The sequence below is a fragment of the Meleagris gallopavo genome, chromosome 4, assembly GCF_000146605.3.
Source record: "Meleagris gallopavo isolate NT-WF06-2002-E0010 breed Aviagen turkey brand Nicholas breeding stock chromosome 4, Turkey_5.1, whole genome shotgun sequence".
NCBI lineage: Eukaryota > Metazoa > Chordata > Aves > Galliformes > Phasianidae > Meleagris > Meleagris gallopavo.
Window position 1 is genome coordinate 9,394,903 of NC_015014.2, and position 23,531 is coordinate 9,418,433.

General features: G+C 44.4%; 1 protein-coding gene and 1 long non-coding RNA gene across 2 annotated transcripts in view; one reads left to right on the plus strand and one right to left on the minus strand.

The window, feature by feature from the left end:
• Window positions 1–7,633: 7,633 nt before the first annotated feature.
• The window catches only part of RNF150 (ring finger protein 150), a 51,175-nt gene continuing 35,277 nt past the window's right edge, over window positions 7,634–23,531 (minus strand). Inside the window, exon 8 of the mRNA XM_031553251.1 lies at window positions 7,634–13,038. Within this exon, the coding sequence (XP_031409111.1) occupies window positions 12,920–13,038 (119 nt within the window). The 3' untranslated portion in view covers window positions 7,634–12,919. The remainder of the gene's footprint in view (window positions 13,039–23,531) is intronic.
• Window positions 14,289–23,291, plus strand: LOC104910532. The gene is made up of 3 exons (XR_793159.3): window positions 14,289–15,825; window positions 19,253–19,421; window positions 23,174–23,291. It is a non-coding gene; the product is annotated as an uncharacterized LOC104910532 (long non-coding RNA).

The window sequence follows — 23,531 nt, forward strand, 5'->3', positions numbered from 1 at the left end:
TGAAGTCAGTGGTTCTATATCGACTGATATCAGCCGAGGGTCTGGCACTCAGCCTTCCCACGTACGTGTTGTAAGCTACTCTAAAGCAAAACATAAAAGATTCATAATGCATGCAACCAAGCACTGCAGTAAAGTGCACAGATCACGGAAAGCATTTCTTCAGCACTCCACCAAACCATCAGAAAAGCGGCAGAAAGATTTATGTCTAAGAAGCTCATGTTTTCATCCCATGGTTGTTTTAGTTCTGGTTAGTAAAACTAGAAGTGTTATTTGTGGTGCAGTCATCCTGAGTAGCAGTGTAATCCACAGATCAATAGGGCACTGCAGTACAGCATTGCCTTTTCTCTGTTCTTAGGTTTCATCTCTTTCATGTCTTTATTTCAGACAGGAGTGAAAAAACTGGGATTGCTTTCTACATTTTACACATCCTCAGCTTCCTGTACAAATCATGCAACAAGCTTTGAGGTCCGTCTTTAAGGAAGACATGCTTCGTATCCTACAAAGTTACATCTCTCTGGGTGCTTCTAATGGCAAATAGCAGCTTTTGAATTCAGCTTCGAGGTACCTGAGAGTGCTGCAGATGCAGGACTTCACACCAGCTGTTGTGAACTCTGGTGCAGTTACTGGCCTTTCTGCCCCACAGGAGGCACAGCCCTCAACATAAAGCTATTACCTGCCCTTGCTGACTGCATTGCCAGCAGGTGTTTTGTGTAACATTTGAGTAGAGCAAACTTCTGCCATCAGATTGCCCACTATCCTTGGTTTCTAGTGCTCTGAGCAAGCAGATGATAAATGGAAGTGGATGATGATCATTACTACAAGAGACAGCTGGCTACTGAGCTTCTGTAGATATGAACTGGAAAGAAATGATGAACTCACCACAGCTTAAAAAAAAAAAAAACAACAAACTTTCCTATTAGAAAAAATAACACAAGAAAAAGAAAACCCTATAAACCAAAAAGAACTACACAAACAAGACATAAACAAGTTTGAAGTACATTGGTTATATGCACTCCAAACACAGAACAACCTTCTCTATTTTTTTTTTTTTCTTCTGATGAGCAATAAGCAGGCTACAGTTGGGAGCATAACCAACACAGAAAGGTATTGCTATGGAAAATCTCATTTATGAGCAGGAAATGAATGCACACACAAATAATCAAAAAAACAGAGGGTAAAAAGTGTGACCTCTCTGAAAAGGATTGAATGAAAGTATGAATGCTATTTGAGCTTGAAAAACCTTAATAGAAGTTCTGAAACAGGTTATTGTAATAATTGCAGCTACTGTATGCATTATTTTGCAGACCACCAGCCTTTAAAAGGATAGAGCAAAGGGAGGGAGAAAGGAAAAACAAAAGCAACATTTACTGTAAAGCAGAAGAAAAGCACTTGGCTCCCTGCTTACCAGCAAGCCTTATGAAACCCCAAAAGTAGAAGTCATCTCCATTTCCACCCACCATAGAGAATAAACAGAACAGATAACATTTCCTAATAAGAGCAACGTAATGGCATTTAGGGAGGTTTCTGGTATTGTAATCAAGGAACAAGCTGACACTGTACTACTAGAAAGAAAAGAAGTAATCACATCTACACACCACACACAGTTTGCATTTAACGTGTGCCTTTTGTTCAGAGTCAGATTTCATGTCTTGGAGACAGTGAAATGCATTTCTGAATCGCTCTGCTTAACACTCAGATGTACAAAGAGTGAGATCCAGCAGCACGGATTCGCTCCTTCGTTGGCCAAACCAAATCCCCAGAGAGATGATCTCACAGCTGCATAAAATTACATTCAGCACAAAAGAGAGAAACTCTCACGGTCAGAGCAAAGCTGCTTCACCACTTGTGAAGTCTGGTTGCTGACAAAACAGGCATGAAATGCTCAAGCGGTAGCTATCAGAACAGCAGGCAATTTACTGCTTACGTGCTCTTTATGCTCTCATTCAGTTCTTTCAACTAGCACAAACAGACTGCCACAGATTAAACCCATTCTAACATAAAGGTCATCGCTTGCCCTACAGACCCAAGACAATCACCTTCCCAGCACGTTGAGCACCTCCCTCCCCCACACCTTAATATGCAGCTGCCCTGTGCTAGTCATTGCTAACGACTCATCAAACACATCTGGGGAGCTTTGCCAGTTCCCCAGCTCCCCCAGCTTTAAGACTTGACAGGCAAATAGAAATGGCTTTTCCAGCACTAACAATCCTTTTCAGAGCAGCTGCCTGGCTGAAAGGATGCGTAGTTTGCTGTCAGTCCTCCGTAAGAAACACCACCTCCTCCTTCTCTATTTCTATAGAACTTATGAAAGCAACAAACAAAAAACACCCAACCCCACAACCACCACCCTCATCTAAATAACACTGCAGGTAACACTGCAGCCTTTTGTGTGATTCTTCCCATCCAGTTTTTTTGCTGCTTTCCTGACTCTCAGACCCAGCCACCCTCAGGGCAGGAGCCCAAAGATGATCAAATATTTCACATGTCAAAGCATTGCCACCACACTGTTTTATCTCGCGGGCCTAAAACTCGGCCTCGGCAGGTGCAGATGTCGGCTGGAGGAGCTGAATGCTCCCAAAGCGCACCTGAATTTCTGTTGGGGTGCTCCTGTAAAGATGCCTGCATGCAGCTTGGGGCTCCTCGTGGTTGGGCTGCAGCAGCACCACACAGCGAGCATCCCATTTCGGTGCGTTTTTTCTCTTCGCCCAAATCCCTGCTCTGGTTTGCGGCTCCGACACGCGGCCGCACAGCGCAGGGAAACGCATTTACAGGGAGAGAGAGCCGCCTGGTGGGGAGACGCCGGAGGTGGAAAACGGATCCTGGTTTGCAGCCACGGGTGACGTGAGCTGTGCCAGCTGCGGGGCCAGCGAGGAGAAAGAGCGTGATGGTCAGCAAGCGGCGTTCGTCCATCGGCCGTATACAATGCGAGCCCTGGGATACCTCAGCATCCTCTCTGCTCTCCCCCATGGGTGGCTGCCTGCCTGTTTCATAGAATCATGCAATGGCCTGGGTTGAAAAGGACCACAATGCTCATCCAGTTCCAACCCCCTGCTACGTGCAGGGTCATCAACCACCAGACCAGGCTGCCCAGAGCCACATCCAGCCTGGCCTTGAATGCCTCCAGGGATGGGACATCAACAACCTCTCTGGGCAGACTTTTCCAGCCCATCACCACCCTCTGGGTGAAAAACCTCCTTCCATTTCCCCCGTTTTGCTTCTGACCCCCAATTTTGCTAGCTGCTGACCACGCGCACTGTTGCTGGCCACAAAGACATTACCTGGTGCTTGCTGGCTTCAGACTGCCATGCCAATATCTTGAGTCTTAGCTCTGGTAGCTGGGACTTCCATGCTGTGTAATTCATGAGAGGCTCATGGGGTTTGGAGAAAGGCAGCAAGGATGTGCTGAGGCGCAGCGAGGATGTGCTGAGGCACAGCATGGCAACCACACAAAACACAACTGAGCGAGCCTAGGTCCTGCTGCTAGGAAGCCTCAAAGATGTGCCAGATATCTGAAAGGCCAAGAGTGACGTGGAGGAGGCAACCACCCTGGTGCTGCTCCTTTTTTGGCATCTGCTCCCGGCCTCTGTTCAGTCAGATATGGTTCAGGTGCAATTTGGGTTGGAACCAGCACAGGTGCCCAGAGCAGGGACAGAGGAACAACCTTATCTGAGCTCTGGGGCTTGGCCAACACATCTGATGTATTACCGCTCTCAGATGTCTGCTCTGTCCCTCTCCCATGAGCAGGAGGAGGACATCTGCCTGGGCTTCAGTCACTGTGAGTCACTGCTGGCCTCCCTGTCCAAGCCTGTATGCTATCTCAAAAGTAAGAGGCCAGACTACAAAGCCAAGCTGCTGACATGCATTTGTCCAGCAGGATGGCCAGAGGAGCACAGGGGTGGCCTACAGCAGAGGGCAGCCAAGGCATGTGAGATTGGTACTATTTTCCTTGCTTCATCTATTACCAGGGCTTGCATACTCTCAGCTTGCTTGCATGAGGAGTGAAAGCTGAGGAATGAGTGCATTACAAAACCGCACCCTGACTTATCGAACATTGACTTCCTATGGCTCATCTATCATGGGTATGAGTGCATTAACCCATTATGGATTTCTTCTTGTCCCTCAAGTCCTCTTATTCATAGAATCATAGAATCATAAAATCATAGAATTATAGAATGACCTGGGTTGAAAAGGACCACAACGATCATCTAGTGTCAAAACCCCTGATATGTGCAGGGTCACCAACCACCAGACCAGGCTGCCCAGAGCCACATCCAGCTTGGATTCTCTGCAGGATGTCCCCAAACCCTCTTACCCCATGTTGCAGTGCTGCCTTCTCAGAGCCAGTTTCCCTGGAGTTAACCACCTTGACTTGGCATAGGCAGCTGCCCTTAGGGCACCTTCAGCTGTGCAATACAAAGCTTGCTTGCTTTCCTACCACATTTTGGGTTTCGTGGGAGAGAAGGGACCCTGGTAGGCTGGCACAGTGCAGTCTGGATAATGCTCTTAGAAAAGGCTATCCAGTCCTTTCTATTGATTGTGATGGATCTGAAGGTCACCTTCTTGAATCGTGGGAGTGAGTTCATTTTGACTTATTCCTGTTGGAGAGAAAAAAAGAAAAAAAAAAGTACGGAGCAGCAAAGCCTTATTTCTCCACTTGGACTAGAAATGAAGCACATTTGTGGAGAAAAGAGTGATGTAACCCAAGCCCTACGTATGTGCTTGCAGCCTGGAATTAATTGCTTTACGCCCCTGGTTATTTATAGCCTTGATGCCATTCCCAGCAGCTCAGCACTGGGTTACTGCTGCTGCGACACCCGAGCGTGCCGCCGCCCATGAGATCTGCAGCAGCAGCAGCTGTGTTGTGTGTGCAGATCACATAGCAACTCTGCTGGGGGAAACTGGCCCTGCTCTCTCCCATGGCCGCCCCCCTCTACTTGGACTTGGGACAAAGCAAGAGAGAGACCTGGAGCCTGGGCTGGCAGTACCTCAAACCTTCCTCTGCAGCCCAGGGGTTATTTTGGCTCTGTGGAGTGGGGCTGGTGGGACAGGTTGCTCAGGCCGTGCAGGCGACCGGCTGACACAGGTTAGATGGGCAGCATCAATTCCCAGTGCTGCTGACAGAGACACGTTAAACATAGCTGATTTCCTGCTTAGCAGGAGTGAGCGAGGCAATGAGGCAGGGCAGTTTTGGGGAGCTGGGCTTTACCTAACCCACAGCTGCCCATTTCTTCAGGAGGATGTGCATTAGGCCCCAGCTGACCTGGCACATCCACACCTCGAATGCACTGCTGTGGCTGGGAGCAGGGTGTCCCTTCTGGGAGCGTCGGCCGCCAGGCTGAAATCATGGGCCGGGATCAGGGAGAACTGTGTGTCTGCAGCATGGCTGCAGCTCTTTCAGGGCTGACTTACCTTTTTTATTTCTCACATCTTCCAGAAAACTTTCAAGTCTCTTAAATTTCTTTTGGGCAGGATTTTACTGTGCCCTCAGCCTCTTGCAAGCAGCACACCTATGCTGCATATATCAGTCCCACGGGCTGCATATATGACAGTGCCGTGTCTCCCCCAGACACCTTTGGGGATGGGGGATCCAGGGATGAGCAGCTTGATGACTCCTCACACCAGCAGGGTCATTCTGCATGTGACACAGCAGCGCCGTCACACCATAAGGCTGATTTAACACACGATGCCCAGCGCTTAGAGTGACCGCAGCTCTCCCATGAGAGAGGTGTTCACCCCCACCAGCTGCTGCTCTCTGATCAAAAGCAGCAGGAGAACAACAAGAGCCAGGCAGAAGCAGGCAGCCAGGCTGTGGCTTGGGTCCCTCCTGGCTGCAGCTTCTGCTTTCTGCCGGTGCCAAAGTTAGCAGTGAGAAACAATGACTTTCACACATCAGGGAGTGCCAGCTTGACTGTCTGTTAGAAAATACGTAGGACACGGTCATCAGATTCGTTTTATTAAAAAACTTGCAATAAAATTCCTTGAAATTCACAATCTTAACTTTGATAGTTGCAATATTTTACTAGTACATAATAACACAGTCTCACATATTTACATTATAATCTTCTATATAACAAAAATAGCCGTGTTGTACTACTGAATAACGCTTCCAAATATTACCCTTAATGTTTCAGTACTTCCCCCAGCTGAGTCACTGTCCATGCTCTTTAGCATTTACAGTATATAACAAAGCAAGATGAAAAGGAAAAAAAAGCGCGTGCCTCATGATTGCAGGCAAATCCCTTTAGGATGGTGCTTCCGACTCCCACATTTTTTTCAAGAGAGCTAAAGTGCATTGGAAGGGAAGGTGGACACATCATAAAATGTCAGCAAAGAGTTAAGCTGTGTTTGCAATGCGGTACAGAAAGTAAACCTAAAAGAAAGGCTCGCTTCACAAACTGCTACTGCCGTTTTGGCAGCACATTCACAGGTAGGAGGACCAAAAAAAAAAAAAAATAAAGAGCTGATGGTAAGAAAAAGAGCTGCCTATGCAAATGCCACAGTGTGATTTTGCCCTGGCCTTTCACTAGGTGCTTCCCAACCCCAAGTGCAGCCGCTTGAAGAAAGGAACTTGTTTTTAACTTGGAGGTGAAGGCTCATTCCCACTCAGACAAAACCAGTGCAGTGCCAGTACCAGCAAAACAGCTTCGGCCAAAACCACGTCCCGATCCCTACGGCCCCGCAGATGCTGAGATGCAGTGTGTGAGTGTGATGCTCTCGCCCTGTCCCCCAGGTTTCTCAGGCTGTCAGCTGGGGCAGGGAGAGGCAGGGCTGGAGCACACCCTGTCCTGCTGCCCGCTGCGGGACCGGCCGCCTCTGAGAACTTCACTGATACAGAACGTTGTTTCCCAACTGGAAATTACTTTGGCAAGCTGTGCACTGATGCATATGGTATTTATTCATTTTTTCTCCACTCCCTTTTTAACATTGGCATTTGCTGATGTGACTCTGCAGCATGCGAGAGGAGATGATGCTGGAAAAAACATTGGAGCCATCACTCGAAACCAGAATACTTCTGCTCTGTTCATGAACTGCGTCCAAACAGGACACCGCATTTTGTTTTGGTTTGCTTATAAACTACTCTAAATAAAAATAATTCTCTTCTGGAACTGGATGGAATGTATATCTTGACAAGTACAAAACCATTTGAAGTGTTCACTAAATACAAGGAACATCTTGCTATAAATAGAACAGACCCTCCCACCCGCTGTCCCCTCTTTACATTTCTAATTACAAAATGGTACAGTAATTTCAGCTTCCGAACGTGGAGCAAGAAGGAAGGATGGCATTATGTGCACATACAAAACGTTTGGATTTGGGATAGCTGTACGCATTTGGAGCAACCAAGCATCTTGATCTTGTTTTTAACACTACACAGGACTGAAGAACTGGGGAATAAACTAAAAAGAAAAATGCTATGTCTTCTTTATATTCCTCTTCTTCTTCTTTTTTCTTTCTTCTTTTTGGCTTTTGCTCCAGAAAGCAATAGCTTCCACCGATTCACAATTAAAATAGTCAAGAGAGCCAAGATTAATTTCAGATGGAAAACCCATCCACTGGCTTTTCCCTCAACACATTTAATCCATCGTTCCCCCTCTGCTTCTCTCCTTGAAATACAGCTCGTGCTGAGAAAGTCTTTTTTTTCCCCCATGGAAAAGAAGAACCAGGGAGGAGGAAGCGAGCTGAGCGGCTCTGAGCCGCGGTGCCGCCGCACAGCAGAGGGCAGCCTTCGCCCTCGCTCGCCGCCTCCCAGCCCGCAGCTGCCATCTGCTACACCCGCATCCCGAGCGCGGAGCCCATCTGGCGCTCCTCTTTCAGCCGCACGGCTCTCTCCATTCGTCCAGGTAACAGCTCGTTAGAATTCAAGGAGTGCTTGTGTTGGATCAGTTGTCCCTATTAAAAAGGCCGCTAAAACAACACCCCCCTTACGAGAGGCACGGGCAGCACAAATTGCCAGAGAGAAAGCTGGATGGCGTTGGCTTTATCCCACCAATTCCCTTCCCTTGTGCTGATCCATCGTGATGGATGGATTTCTCTACCACTTCAGTCCTGCAAAATGGATGCAGCAGAACAGTAAGCCATTCCTGCCTTCTGTTCAGACAGCCAGCTTGCCCTGGCCCGTATTTCTAGCAGACCAGAAACCCTCATCCTACAACAAGGCTCCATGAGAACTACAAATGGTTAAAAAGTCTCCATTATTGCTAATGAAATATTAGGTAATAAACGACTATACTGATTTTCATGGTGTGCACAGCCTGTGGACTCACTGTCCTGGCTTATTTCAAACTATATGCTTAGTTTGAAATTAGCTTTTCTGTGGACAGAGAGCAGGCAGGAATGAGGCTCTTATAAACACAACCTGGGAGACTCCCAACTGCCTGGGCTGAAATGCATCTCCTGCTGCCAAACACAACCTGTCTCGTCATTTCAGCGCAGACCAATTGCCACAATGAGGACTTGCAGGTTGTCTGTAAAGGCTCATGCTCTGATCTCTGTTCGTCAGTGAATCCCCTCTTAGGGCTGTAGTGTACGTCCCAAGGAAGAAGTTCGCAAGGCAAAAGACTGGAAAATCTATGCGACAACTGCACTCCAGGTTAAACCAGACTGGGAACTAAAATACATTTAATGAAGAATCTGCAGCTGTATACTAATGACTAAAAGTACATAGAGGTGTTAGAGATCTGCAGATAGATATCTGCCAGGGCAAGCCACCCAGGTGCAAACATCTTCTGAGCTCGACATGTTTCAAGTTAGATGAGCATCTCTTTTTATTTAGCAAGGAGGAGGAGAGACTGGATTACCAGGTGTGACAACAAAGATTTTGGATCACAAAATGCGTGTTCTTTGTGAAACACTGAATTCTGAGCTACATCTGTCTTCAACGCTTGGATTCGTTTTGTTCACAAAATAAGAACATATCACAAACTGGTTGTTCAACAGGAGACAAAGTACTGGCCTTCTTGCAACACCATCATCTGGATCTGGCCCAGATTTCATTAAAGTAAAGTAGCGAGATCCTGGGGACCTCTTGTATGTGATTTCAGGATTTTTATTTCAAATTGCTTCCACAAAGCCTTTTTCTTTATTGCCATGTTCTCTCGCATATGGAAACACTCTAAAAATGGCAGCAGCTTGTTTTCACTACAGTTTCCATAGACATATCAATGTACTTATATATGCATATGTGGAAACATAATTCTGTAGAATGCTTGAAGAACAAACTGTAGCACTGCATCCGTCCCAATCCTGTTTTCCAAGCTCTGAGGCAGTCAGGAAAAGAAACAACCCCCCAAACCCACAGCAAGGGTCTCCATCAGAATGGCTGAGCTGAGGAAAGGATTCAGAGCTGGTGCCTTGCATGCCTGCACACACATTAGGTTGGCTATGAGCACAGAACTCGTGCAATTTTTTATGTCTCCTACCTATCAAACAGACCTGCAGCTTAGTGAAACTCATGAAAACCAAAGGGAACACAGAGCACGGGCTCTGCTTGCCCAAGGTTTATTCTTCAATGCAGCTGGAATGAAGACAAGCTGGCAAATGTTCTCCCACACAGCACTCGCTAAAGGGAAATAATAGGAAAGAGCTCCAGGTGACAGGAGCAGGAAAAGCGACAGGAGCACTTCTCAGAGAGCTGTGCTGTCCTCCAGCCACCAGCCCTGTGAAGGAGGTAACCCCTGCCCTGTCCGTGCTGTCCTGGCAGCAGGCAGTGGCTGCAGCAGTAAAGCCACACTGCGCAGGTGTGCAGAATTACATTCTTGAGCACTCTTTGTCGGAGGGCACCTGAGGATTTTGTTTTTCCATCGCTGCGGGCCAAAGGCTGCTCTCTGTTCTGAACAGGTAGTGCTGTGCCCTCGGCAGCTGAATCCCACCTGCTTAACGCAGGGCTGGCAGGCAGCAGCACTGAGGAATTGCCAAACGCTCTCAGGAAAGGAATAATTTTGCCCAAACGTGCCAACGAGGAGGTTTAATTTTACCCTGCGAAGAATCACAGTGGAGAGATTCACACAGGCAAAACTGTGCATGGGCACGCAGATCTGCAGAATTAAGGCTTTCGTCTGTTACAAACAAACCTCTGAGGTCTTAATATTTATGAAGCACCTCAAATTCCAAAGGCATTCACAGGTCATATGTACAAAAAACACTGGCAGCCAGGTCCTACTTTCGGAAAACATTTCCATTTGACACAGGGGCTTAAATACTTTCATAGAGGACCTGTTCAACATAATGTCATTTCCGTACAAGCCCAAAATTAACCATAAGTGCTTTTCTGAACAAGGATGGATTAGAACATCTACGTAAATGCTTTCCTAAGTTCTGCCTTCAGTGAGGTGTGACCTGGTTCTGCACTTGTGATCACTTCACAGCACTCAGAGCTATGCAGCACTGCAAGAGAGAGATGGAGAAAAATCTTTCCTGAGCAGGACTGCAGGTAGAATTTGGAAAACAGAAGCCAAAATGCTCCTAGCCCAGATTTGCTAGGACCACTCTTTTGAAAGACCAGAATATGGTGAGATGTAAAAACATCTGGCCCAGCTAAACACCCTGCCCCCGATGGTGGCCAGCCCTGGATGCCAAGGGACTGGATCTAGGATGGGATACTTAGGAGAAGTATTATTGCTCCTAGTGATACGGGCAGGGGCTCAGTTACGATGTGCTGCTGCATTCAGCATAGCTCCCTTTAATAATTTTGCCAGACAAATGACCCCCTTCACCATTAACTGGAGGTTTCACCTCCTGCCTCGCCTTTTTTACAGCCTCTGGTGCAAACACAGACCTCATTTGCTGTGCTGTACTGTGGGGGACTCCATTATAGCAACAGATAATCAGTCAGTTTGTCCATTAACTCAATTCCTCTGGCAAAAAAGACTCTGTGGCAGGTACTCCAGCAATTCAGTCAAGGGCTTTGTCTGTGTGCTGGGCTGTAGCAGACGGCTGTGAAAGGATCCCTGACAACTCGGACGTCGTGTTATGGTGCTCTGAGACATGAAGCACCCAGGATCCAGTGCTAGAGAAGATAATGTACCAGCATCTGTACTTTCCACTGGGAGCCCTGTCTGTGTATAACCAGCTTCTGCCTTTTCCCTACAATCATCGGTGACGTTTCACTACTATGTAAAGGGCCGATAGGAGGTGTAAGCACCACCTGTATCTCATTTCAGCACTATATTCAGAGCTTAAGTGGGGCTGACGTGGTACTTGGTGTAAACTCCGTTGTGAAGGAGTGAATTTAAGCATCATCTCCCCTGACAGTGGCGGCATTACCCACAGTGGCAGGGAACAGAGTCACAAATATCAGCAAGAGTGACTCAGCTGCATCCTCTCTAACAATCTCTAACGTCCTTTTCAAATCAAACAGATTCCAAACTGCTTGCATTTCTTTAGTTAAGGAGAGATGTTCATTTGAATGGCTTATAAAAACATCACGGCACATAACTGGATCATGGTTTTCAAGCCTCAAACATACCCTACAATTTAAGGACTAAAAACAATTTAAAAAAAAAAAAGACCCTAAAACAAATTGAGTTCTAATTGAACCCAAAGCATGGAGTAGAAATCTTCCTTCTTCCCACAATAAAAAAGCAAGCTGTCCAGAATTTTGGGTACAGTTCTAAACACATTTGTTCCTGAATAAAATCTGACAAGCTGAATTTTGGGTGGGAGCTGTTTTCCCCAGCTGAGCAAATCTAAAAGGAAGTTTAAATATAGCAAGAAACCCCAACGGTTGTGTTTTGAGATGCTGCAGTGATACAAGTGAAAATGTTTGACCTCTCCATGAAATTCCAATGTAAGATGAATCGTTGATTCTGCTGACTTACTCAGGAGGCAGTAATGTGATTCAAATCATCTGACTGTCAACAGAAACCCTTTGCTCTTGTAAAACAGGAAGCCAAGAATGCTTTTTCACAGTTGAATATTTTGACTGAAAAATGAAATTTTACATTGAACAAGTAAGCATAAGCTTTTCCCTGGAAACGCAGTTAAGGATGGATTAAGTCACAAATCATTCCTATTTAGATGTTTTGATTTGTGTTACTTCTGTTCATTTTCAGATTCCTTCCTCTCTATCCAGAATGGTTTGGTATATATATAAGCAAGTAAGTACATACTAACATGTAGTACATACTGTAGTAATAGCATAAAATGCAGCAAAGGACTACAAGACACTTCTTTCTCTCCCTCAACTCTGTATCATACTTGTCTCAAAGACAGCTGTATGAAGAAGCCAGAATAATGGAGTTTTAAACCAAATCTCAGCAATCTTTCTTAATTCAGAGCTCTCTTACAAATAAAGACCGTCAGATTACAACATTTCCCAGGCTCCACTTAATGCGGGCAGGTTTCACATTTACACAGGATGCTGGTGCACCATCCCTCTGAAGCCACGTGTACTTCATGAAGAAATAACAGGCAATGATAGATCTCGGAGTGGGATCATTAAGTGACCAGTGAACGGGGAATTCAGGTTTCTGGACTGAACTCTTGAAAAAGCTGGGGGTCAGTCAACAAAAAGAATGTCTATTCATAACAAACTATAAACAAACAAACAAACATAACAAACATACCTCTTAAAAAAAAAAGAAACAAAAACACGATCGAACAAGTGTAGAAAACACTCAAGCTGTCATTTCAGTTGCGTATTTATGAGCCACTGAAGAGTCACATGGCTGCTCTCAAGCACGTGGGCAAACTGGAAGCATTCATCTCCCATGTGAACATTACGAATGTATGAAAGATGATGGAACTGCATCCAGGCAGACACAACTGTTGCTATTGCTTTTCGTGACCATCTCAGAATGGAGTGTGCAGGAGTGACAGTGCTCTGGAGGCAAGTGCGTGACTGGTCCAAATCCTAGAAGGTTGACTCGGTCCCTCCCTGTGGCCCTCCCCTGTAGTTTAGTCTCAGAGATCTGTTTGTTTTTCAAGACTTCACCTCTTCGCAGTCTTGGTCAGTGGAAAGCTCCACATCGGACAGTCCAACCTCCATTGCCATAATCAATGAAATATCTGAATCGCTGCTGACTGCTGGCTCCTGTTCATCTGTGAGAGTAGAAAAGACAGAAAAAGGGCATTATGCTCGTATCTTTCAGTCAATGTAGTACTATTTTTCAAATCTGCAGATAGGTCCAAAGAAACCCAGGTTTCTCTGGCGCCGAAGTTGTGCTTAGTTTCCAAACTTTGCTCTCATTCAGTACATATCTAAAACATTGCCAAAGCATCACAGATTTGACCCCATCAGGAGAGAAACATGATGACAAGGAGACTGGATGTGTAGCACTTTCTACTCTCCCTCATCCTGTTTAGGCCCATCATTTCCATGACCTTCCTCCTCCCACACACCTGAGTACTTCCTTCCCCTGCCCCTTCCTTGATGTGGCACCATACCACTCACTCCCCCAAAGGAAGTGAAATAAGGACAAAATCACAGGCACATGGTGGAATGGGTTGGTCACCAGGAAAACACTTCTGACTGGAAAAAGATCTGTTCAAGGCCTCATTGGGTGCTAGAATCTCTGCGACCTGAGGCTTTTAACAGGGCGCTAGGTGAATTTTTTGAAGGAGCAACACAGGTGTCATTAGTACTGGCATTAAACACAGGACCAAGCTACCTGCCTTCTCTGGTGCCTTTCCTCACATTTTTAGGCCCTTCTTCTATTCACCCTCTGCTTTGATTTGCAGATACCTTGCAGGTTCCTGATCCAGGGCAAAGAGATCTACTTTAATCCACCACGATCCCAGATACAATAAGAATCAGACTATTGACTTCGCCAAACAGCAAGTCAAAACTGCAAGCGTGGGAGGAATAACTTATTTTTCTTTTGATTCTGCAGTGCTTATTCTGTGTGTATTTACTATCAGCTAAAAAGCCAACAGATTTTGAAGAACTAAAAGCTGATTTTATTTCAAGAACAACCAGGAGAAGCAAAGTAGATTGGATCTCTGGGGAGATTTTCAAAGGCACAAAAATCACCCAGGTGGCCGAGTCTCTCAGAGAAAAATTTGATGGTTCATATTTTCAAGTGGTTTAATTACAATAATGGCACTTATACTGTAACAGTATTATGTATTTAAATGTGTGGCAGTTTTTCCTTTACATATTTTATTTTTCAGACAATAGAACAATAGAAGCAGAACTTGACTGATGTGTAAGTGTCTAAAATTTGAGTATGTAAGAAACAATAACAATGAAAGATTTAGAAGCCAAGAAAACATTAAGTCCTCACATTTTAATTATTCACTTGAAGCTAAAAGAACACAATTAGCCTCTTCTCAAGAGCTACACGATTTTTAAGTCAGTTTTAGAGAAAAAACATGTACTTACTTGTGCTGTTATTAGACCTCATGTTCTAGAGAAAAAGCTTCAGCAAGGTCTGCATTATTCAAACTGAAAAATACAGCGTGTTCCTTTATAACTCCCCCCATCTTTCACCCTGGATTATTTTTATACTTTCTTGATTGCAAGATAAACAATTAATACGCACAGCCTCTCTATAACTGTGTATTTTTTCCTGGTAGTAAAATGTCTCAAGGCACTGCTTCAGACTATATTTGTAATGGGGACGGAGTGGATGTTTATGAACTGAATGGTATAGCTTGTAGACTTCAGTGGGCTTCAATTACACGTAACCGTGCAGTGAACTGATAGACCCAAGAGTGCAGAAGTGCACAACATACACCTCCATGACCTAAAGCACCATCTGTAGTGGTGACAGCTCCCCGAGCCAGAACGGTGTGCTTCCAGATCACTGGATTATTCATCAGTCCCTTGTAACTAATACAGTTCTCCAAAACAATGACAGCGACAACGGTGGTTTAAATGTGGACCTAGAAGCAAGTTTACATTTGCCTGAAAGAGTTCCCAGAGCTTAGACTTGTTCAATAGCTGCTTGGAGCATCCTTGAGAGAAAGGTGACTTTCATCTGAACTAGCTGGGCAAGGAAAAACTGGCTGAATGGAGTGACTGAGCCACAGGCAAGTTGAAGGGGTGGTCTGAGTGGCCAAAATCAAGTGTCAGAGAATCAACTGAGAATCGTTTATGGTGCTGAAATGCTATTTCAGATTTGCTATTTCTTTCAGAGCTGCACAGAAGAAAAAGATCAAGTGCCTTCAAAACAGACGGAACAGAACCAGATCTACAGCTCACCTACCAACAGTCTAACCCATGAAGGTACAGAAGCAGATGCTTTTCAAAATGGCAAACATGAATTTTACATTAAACTTTATATACTTAGAGGAATTCTTGTATCTTGGTCTTTACATACTGTGATCTCCATAGTTATTTTTTCTTTGGGAATGAAACGCAGGTCAACAGGAACAATGAACAAAGAATCCTAAACACGCCCATGTGCCAGCATTGCTTCTCCAGGGCTACAAAAGTGCCCAGGAACACAGATGCTTCATTTCCCTTGCTTGCTATCAGTGCAGTTATTCAAAACGCAAAAGTTGCAGCCTGCTGCTTCAGCAGAATGGGGAGAAAAGCTCAGGCATCACCACTCTTTACTCCTTCCCATTCTGCAGAGTCAGCACTGACATTTCTTTGGAAGACGCAGACAACACAAGGATACTAATTCATCCCTCAGCTTTATGTGCTTGATTCTGTAAATAGGAGTCCTACTACTGACCACAACGTGCACACGACGCTATCTCAGGGAGACTGCAGAAGTTACACCAGCTGCTGCTATATTTGGGTGCAGATCTGGCTCTAAGTCTTCAAAGCACTCTGCTGTGACTCTCCCTCATAACACAGGCTTCTCAGCCCGGCACGAGGTTTCTTTTGGCCAGCTACACAACAACGTGAGCTAGCACAGTCAGGGAGCTTCGTTAAAGGTAAGCAAACCTCAGCGAGACTGCAAGTGCCAGGAGCTTTGCCTACATTGCCAGTTTTTAGATCCTGTTTACAATGACAAAGGTTATACAGTCACAGCCTGGCTCACTGTTAAAAACAGCATTTTTGTAAGTTTTCCACAATGTGGTGTATGTTTGAGGTGAGGATCTCGGCTTTCCCTTAAAAACAAAAACAATTTGAAAAAGAAAATAGTTGAGCTTTTTTACAACCATAAGTTTTAAACGGATCTTATTTTGGAATATACGACTTTCAGATGTTTGAGATCGACAGTCCTGCCTAACAACAAGTACTATATAATACTTCCACTGTGTTTTATAGCATTTCATGCCACAGGCAGAAAGCCTTTTGCTTAATGAAGCAAAAAGCACATCCCAATCTGCTTTTCAGCCGGAGTGCGAGCGCCCACAGCCAGCAACTGTAGACCTCACTGCCACATTCCTCTCATGTCAGCGAAACGCAATACACCACAGCACGCTGCCTCTTGCCAGACAGACTTTTTCCACTCACTTACATTCCCTGACACACATTCATTTGAGAGGGGCCCAATAAAACGAACTCTTTCTCTAGTCAGTGTTACTTGAAACTTAATTATGCTAAAGAGGGAGGAATATTACCATGTAAAGATGAACTGTCATACATAAAAGTAGTAAAGCCCTTACTTTTCACAAAGTTCATTAAATTATATTTGTTTAGAATTGCAACCAAGCAAGGATGAAAATAACCAACTATTCTGGTGCTTTCAAACAGTAAGACTGCACACTAATGGTTGTCTACTGCCACTGCTACTCCTAATACTGTAAGTGTGTACCTGTACCTGTAGTAGAACTAATAAATAGTCCAAAGGAAAAAGGACAGACTATAGGGTTCTAAAGATTTCATACCGTTGCAAGAGTCCTGGGAAGAACCTAGGCATTCAACAGTGAGTGAAAAAGTGCATTTACAAAATGCACAGGTAAACATGTATGCGTGGGCAATTGAGATTTGAGACATAGCTGAATGACCAAGCAAGGAAGAGGAGCAAACCAATGTATCTGTGATGAGTTTTGTACTCATGGAGGCCTTACTTCTGCCCCACACTGTGCTCCCTCCAAGGAGGCTGCATCTGGCACTCTACAGTGATGTCTCTAGGACATGGGCTGTGCAGCAGAGCTCTTCTAAAATTGCTTTTGCAATTTACCCCAGATGCCACGATTCCCCCTAAGCTCAAAGGGCTGGAAACACTGCAGAACCTTCTGACTAGGCTAAGAGTCCCACAGTCAATCTGCATCCAAGAAATCAACAGAAAAAGAACAAAATGGAAAAATGTTATACTGCTAAAGTTCCTCAGCACTGACTGCAGACAACAGACTTCTTTCCTCTTCTAGACCTTCAGGTAGCTACCTCCTTAGGGGAATAAACAGAAGTATTGATTATCAGATGCCAAATGAGACCTGTCACCAAATGTGTAATTAGGGCTTTAAAAGAAGTGTAACTAAAGGCTGCAATCTCCTGTTCTTGTGGATTAAAAACATGGGCTGCAGCAATAAGCCATTCAGCTGGGAGTCAGCCTCCCTTCTCTCATCTATTATCAGTGTTCTGTGAACTAAATCAGCATACTAAGGAACTTAGCTTTGTCCTGAATGCAATTAAACCATTGCATAGAGCTGTGCAGCTGCCAATGTTTTTTATCATCTTACAGCAGGAATCAGAGAGGAAGAAAAGACTGCTGCTGCGCTACTGACTTAGGTGTAACCTACCTGCCTAGCTTTAAAGCTGAACATTTAACACAAGTCTTCTTTCCCTCCAGGCCTGGATCTTCCATTCTTGATAGTAGATGCCCAGTTTTGAGGAGAAATGAATAATTATTGATTTCTTCGTCTAACAAAATGCTTTGAAAAAGATATCATTTATTATCCAAACTTAGCTGAGAGAAACAGTACAGTGGACAATGGTACTCTATCTAAAACCTAGTTCTGACAATATATACGCAGCAAAAAAAAAAGAGTTATTTCAGTATTCATTTCACATTTTTCACTACTGTGAAATATCCCCAGTTTCAGAACTTTTATCTTCTGAAGGTAGAACTGAGCCAAAACACAAACTGTTGGGTGATGGTTATGCCTTCAGGAACAAAGATATATCTAAAATTTATGTTGAAACATAAACCTTATTCTAGTTCAGTGCACACTTCTATTTAACAAACATTGCCCCCAGTCAGATGTGACTAGAAACATTTTGTTCTGGAAGAAAATAGAAACATGAACGCCAGTTGGAGCAATGAGGACTTGAAAAAAATATATCCAGGGTCAATAGAGACACTGAAATGGGACCTTCACTAAAACAGATTCTGGTCAGTACAAAGCCACAGAGACCTGCCCAAGCAAGCAATGCTATTCCAATTTTGCTTCCAGTATTAAAACCTGAACACACTATCCATCACATTTGATGTATGACAAGGAGAGAGAAGACATTTCTAGAGCTCTGCATTTTTCTTTGCCCAAGAATGCACATTGTTATTACAGAGCTTATTGCTCCCCCTCAGAGTATCCTTGCCACAGAATCACGTTCCTGCTTATGGCCTTCAAAAAAAGGAGCACAGTCTACGGACTCAGTACATCAAATGGCAACTACTCCACAACCAATCGTATTTCTTTAATTGCTAAGATTCTTAAACACCGATTCTTAAATTTATTCTCAGATTAATCATCCAATATTTTTTATTGGATCATTTTGTAAAATACGTGCAAAATTCCTTCCACATCATCTTGATAAATCATCATACTTTGGAACAGGCCATAACTGCACTACAACACAACTGACTGAAAAAATGCCTATACAATCTCTAATGCAAAAGAAGCAATGGGAATGTGTTTGAGCAGAGAGGGCTATAAAAAAACGTGTTGCTAATGAACTCCTCTATGCAGAGGCTTATAAAATGGATGAAGAAGTCTGTCTGGCTGCAGCTGAGAGCAAAGTAGTGGGGAGGTATTTTTATTGGTATTCCCTGGCATCACAGACAGACTTATCTGCACAGCGAGGGGAAAAAGTACTCGAGCACAGTAGGTCCTCTTGGAAGGAAAGGCAAGAGTCTTTTCCACAGATTACTAGCCAGAGCTCTGCAAATGTACTAATGGCAGCACTGCCTCATTCAGAGGATAGAGCAGCAGCATATGGAACACATTGCAAAGAATACCCAAACATCAGCACACTAGAAAGAACCAAACACTGTGACTTGGCAAGGTTCATTTAAGAAATAAAATCTTTTTGACTGGATCAACCTCAAAGTGGCTGAGAGACATCCTAGGTGGCTCTGAACATGATACAGAACACCAGAGTTCTGTGCAAAGAGCAGAGTTTTGCAAAGCCAACTCGTGTTAGCTTCTTATTCAGTGAAAAGGCAACAATCTGTTTCCCTTAATTTTTCTTCAGGAGATGTATCTTGGGAGAACATACACCATCTTTTTACGGGGGACGGCCAAAGATGTAGCTCCCCATCTTCAAGTATTCTGTAATACAAAGGGTAACATCATTCTGGAGACAAGCTACTGAGATGGAAAGACACGACTGCTCAAGGCATTTACTAACTTTGCGTGCCCAGGTAAGACATCCTAAACCTTAACTTTCAGCTGTAGCATTAACCTGCACGCTGTATACTCCAGGCATGTCTTCTGCTGCATTCAGGTACAGCAGTAAGTAATTAACATTTTGGAAATCATATCCCAGTATTCCAAATCAATAATATAACAATTTTTTTTTTTAAAAAAAAAGAACATGTTATTAGCAACATTAGTAATGCAATCAAATTTCCAAAAGCCTAGATTTGGAACACATTGTACTTCAGTGATAAACTTTGATACCAGTTACCTGAAAAGACATCTTGTCAAAGTTTTAGCAAGATCAATAAACTCATTTTCATAAACAGTAGGGAAAGTGGAAAATACCACCATAAAACACATGGAACAGATAAGCAAGCGCATCTGCAGAAAGCTGAGCGAAAGGGAAAGAACATATACCAGATGTTATTGCTTTGAGACCTAGAGACTTGATTCACTGGAAAAGCAAACTAATTTTTGTTCATTTTACACACACAAACGGACATACTCTATGAATTGGAAGATAAGTCCCTGAAATTCGCAGCATGCAATATAATCATTTTAGGAGTCCACTCTTCGGATGTTTGCCTTCTGCCTGAAGGAGGCTGATTGACATTCTGGGAACTTTTCATCAGCTGTCTTAGCAGGAGCCGTCAGCCCTTTTCCTGATTCAATGAACATGCTTCTGCCAAGTATGACACAAAAAAAACCCCTAGAATTTTTGCTTTTAGTATGCTTTTCTCATTCTCTTTACTCTTATGGGTCATATTCCTGCCCTGGGACCAGCAAGGAAACTCCTTCTGTGGCTTAGTTACTGCATTATCATGTTCTCCCCTCTCTATGACTAGTCTCCTCTTGCTTCTTGGAAACTCAGTAAAAATACAATCAGAAAAATTATCTGAACAGTCGACACAGTCATTACACCAGGGTGTCTGCACAGACCACTATTCCCTTATATCAGCTTGGCCCCACATTTGATTGCCAGACAAAAAACACTGTTTCCTTTACATCCAGACTCTTAACCCTTTACAAGGCCCCTCAAAGCCCTCCCGCTGTCTGGAAGGAGACAGCAGCACTGGGAAGCCACTGCCCATGCCAAAATACAGCTCTGGCTGTGCCTCTGCTCAGGACTGCATGTTCTGGTGTCCACAGCAAGTTTCAGAAGTAAATGTGAATGCATTTCATTCAATGTACAGACTGCTAAAGCTGATTATTATTTGGAAGACATGAAATTATTCATGCAGTTGATTCAAAATCAGAAAACGAGATCTCTCATAAAAAGAGAAAAGCTTCAGAAGTACGGAAGAATGGAAATGCAACAACACGACAGTTTTGATTCTTAAGGATCTTTGGTAAAACTATTAATACTTAAAGATTTTTATTTCTGAAAGATTTAAGCTACTTTTGGTAACATCCTGCCATTTTCTACGCGACTCTAAAAGTTCAAAGAAACATTAAATTACATTTTCCACTTAACATCAAACAAAAAGTCTAATTCAAACCTTCACCAAATTAACTTACAAGACACCTCTTAGGCCCAGACTGAACCAAACTCACTCACACTGCGCAGTCCTGAGTAGCATTAGAACACATGTGCAGGTGTCTTTGATTGTTTTTATTACTCTGAAATTTCTGCACACAGACCTGCTTTCTGACTCAGCTCAATCAGAGACAGGTGTAGCAGCAGCATGACAGAGCCAAGTGACGAGGTCCAGCTCCCTGCCTTAGCTTGCCCTCCTGTCATCTAGCCCTGTCATTCCTCTGGTTGGCCAGGAAGTTAATTTACAGCGGATACATGAAAACTAATTAAAAAAAAAGTTTGAGAGATTAGCAACTGAATAGGCTGGCTCAGTCATGGGGCTAATAATGCAGCCAACCTCAGGGGAGAATCATAGAATGGTTTGGGTTGGAAGGGACTTTAAAGATCATCCAGTGCTACCCTTCCAGCTATAGGCAGGGACACCATTCTCTAGCCCAGGTTGTTCACAGCCCCATCCAGCCTGGCCTCGAATGCTTCCAGAGAGGGGGCATCCACAACCTCCCTGAGCAACCTGTTCCAGTGCCTCACAGTACGGAATTTCTTCCTAATATCTAGTCTAAATCTACCTCTTCCAATCTAAAGCCATTTCCCCTTTTCTTGTTTCTACCCACCCTCATAAAAAGTCCCTCCCCTGCTTTCCTGTAGGCCTCCTTCAGCTACTGGAAGGCTGCCACAAGGTCCCCCCGGAGCCTTTTCTTCTCCAGGCTGAAAAGTACCAGTCTCTCAGCCTGATCCTGCAGGGGAGATGCTCCAGCCCTCTGATCATCTTTGTGGCCCTCCACTGGACCCACTCCAACACTTCAGTGTCCTTCCTGTGTTGGGGGAGTGCAATACTCCAGATAGCGACTCACAAGATCAGAGTAGAGGGGCAGAATTACCTCCCTCGACCTGCTGGCCATGCTTCTCTTGTTGCAATGCAGGATACATTTGGCCTTCTGGGCTGTGAGCGCACACTGCTGGCTCATGTTGAATCTTTCATCAACCAGGACTCCCAAATCGTTCTCTTCAGGGCTGCTCCCAAGCCATTCTCTGCCCAACCTGTACCTGTGCTTGGAACTGCTTCAACACAGGCACAGGACTTTGCACTTGGCCTTGCTGTACTTGAGGTTGGCATGGGCTCAACTCTCAAGCCTGTCCAGGTCCCTCTAGATGGCATTCCTTCCCTCTAGTGTGTCAACTGCATCACTCAGCTTGGTGTCATCTGCAAACTTGCTGAGGGTGCACTTGATCCCACTGTCCATGTCGCCTACAAAGATGTTAAATAACACCAGCCCCAACACCAATCCCTGAGGAACACAACTCATCACCAATTTCCACTCAGACCCTGAGCTCTTGACCACCACTCTCTGAGTGCGACTATCCACTTCTTATCCAGCAAGTGGTCCATCCATAAAATCCTCTTTTCTCCAATTTGGCGACCAAGATGTCATGCAGGACAGCATCAAACTTTGCATAAGTCCAGGTAGATGACATCTGATGATCTTCCTTTATGCACTGACACTGTAACTCCATCATAAAAGGCCACCAAGTTTGTCAGGCGTGACTTACTCATGGTGAAGCCATGTTGGTTACCACCAACCACCTCATCTTTATTTTCCACGTGCCTTTACAAGGATCTGCTCCATGATATTACGAGGTGACACTGACTAGCCTGTAGTTCCCTGGATCTTCCTTTTTTTTACCTGCTTGAAAATGGGGGTCATGCTTCCCCTTTTCCAGTCGGTTGGAACTTCATTAGACTGCCATGACCTTTCAAAAATGATGGAGAAGCATGCAAAAGAAGAGGAAGGAAGGGAAGGCACTCGCTGCATTCAACATCCATCTCTGCTGCACCATGACATTAAATCTCTGAGCCACCAAGTGTGGCATAGAGGCTGCTTTTGTTTTCTTGGCAGCTGCTAAATGACCAGGGCTCCTTGGTGATGTTGCAAAACAAATAGCATTAAGGTGACAAAGTTAAAAATAATTGTGCTTGATCACGTTAATGGTGTGTAAGGAATATTGCAAGGATTCTTCCAGTAGCCAAGGTGAGAAGTGTGTAACCCCAGCATGTGTTACATGCTCTATGGCCTAGTGGCAGCCTGTCATAACAAAGAGACTTTTACACACGAGAAGTATAATCACACAGTCAAAGTGGGTGTATCACTTTCCATGGGCTATCCTGGTGACTGCTATTGTGACTGACCTTTTTATTTGTATTTTAAAAATCCCTGTCAGCAGTGTGCTTTGCTTCCTGCAAGCCTGAAAGGAGAAGGAAATTACAGGCTGACTCAGACACACAATGCACTGGATTCAACGAACAAGCACCTAATGGAAAGAGAAACTTCAGTTCTGTCCTGTTCTTAGGGAACAGAAGGAAGAAACATCTTTTCACAGTGTGACTTAGAGACATACTGGCCAAATCTCTCACTGCAGTCACACCACAGATGTACCCTGGTAAACCCGAGCACAACACAATGTTAAAGCATAAGGCTGGACATAAACTAGTGGTTTGCAAAACTTTTTTCTTGGTTTATTGTGGCTTCTCCTTGGGAACCTCCTTAGCAGAAGTAGCTGCACAAAACTGTCCTCCTTG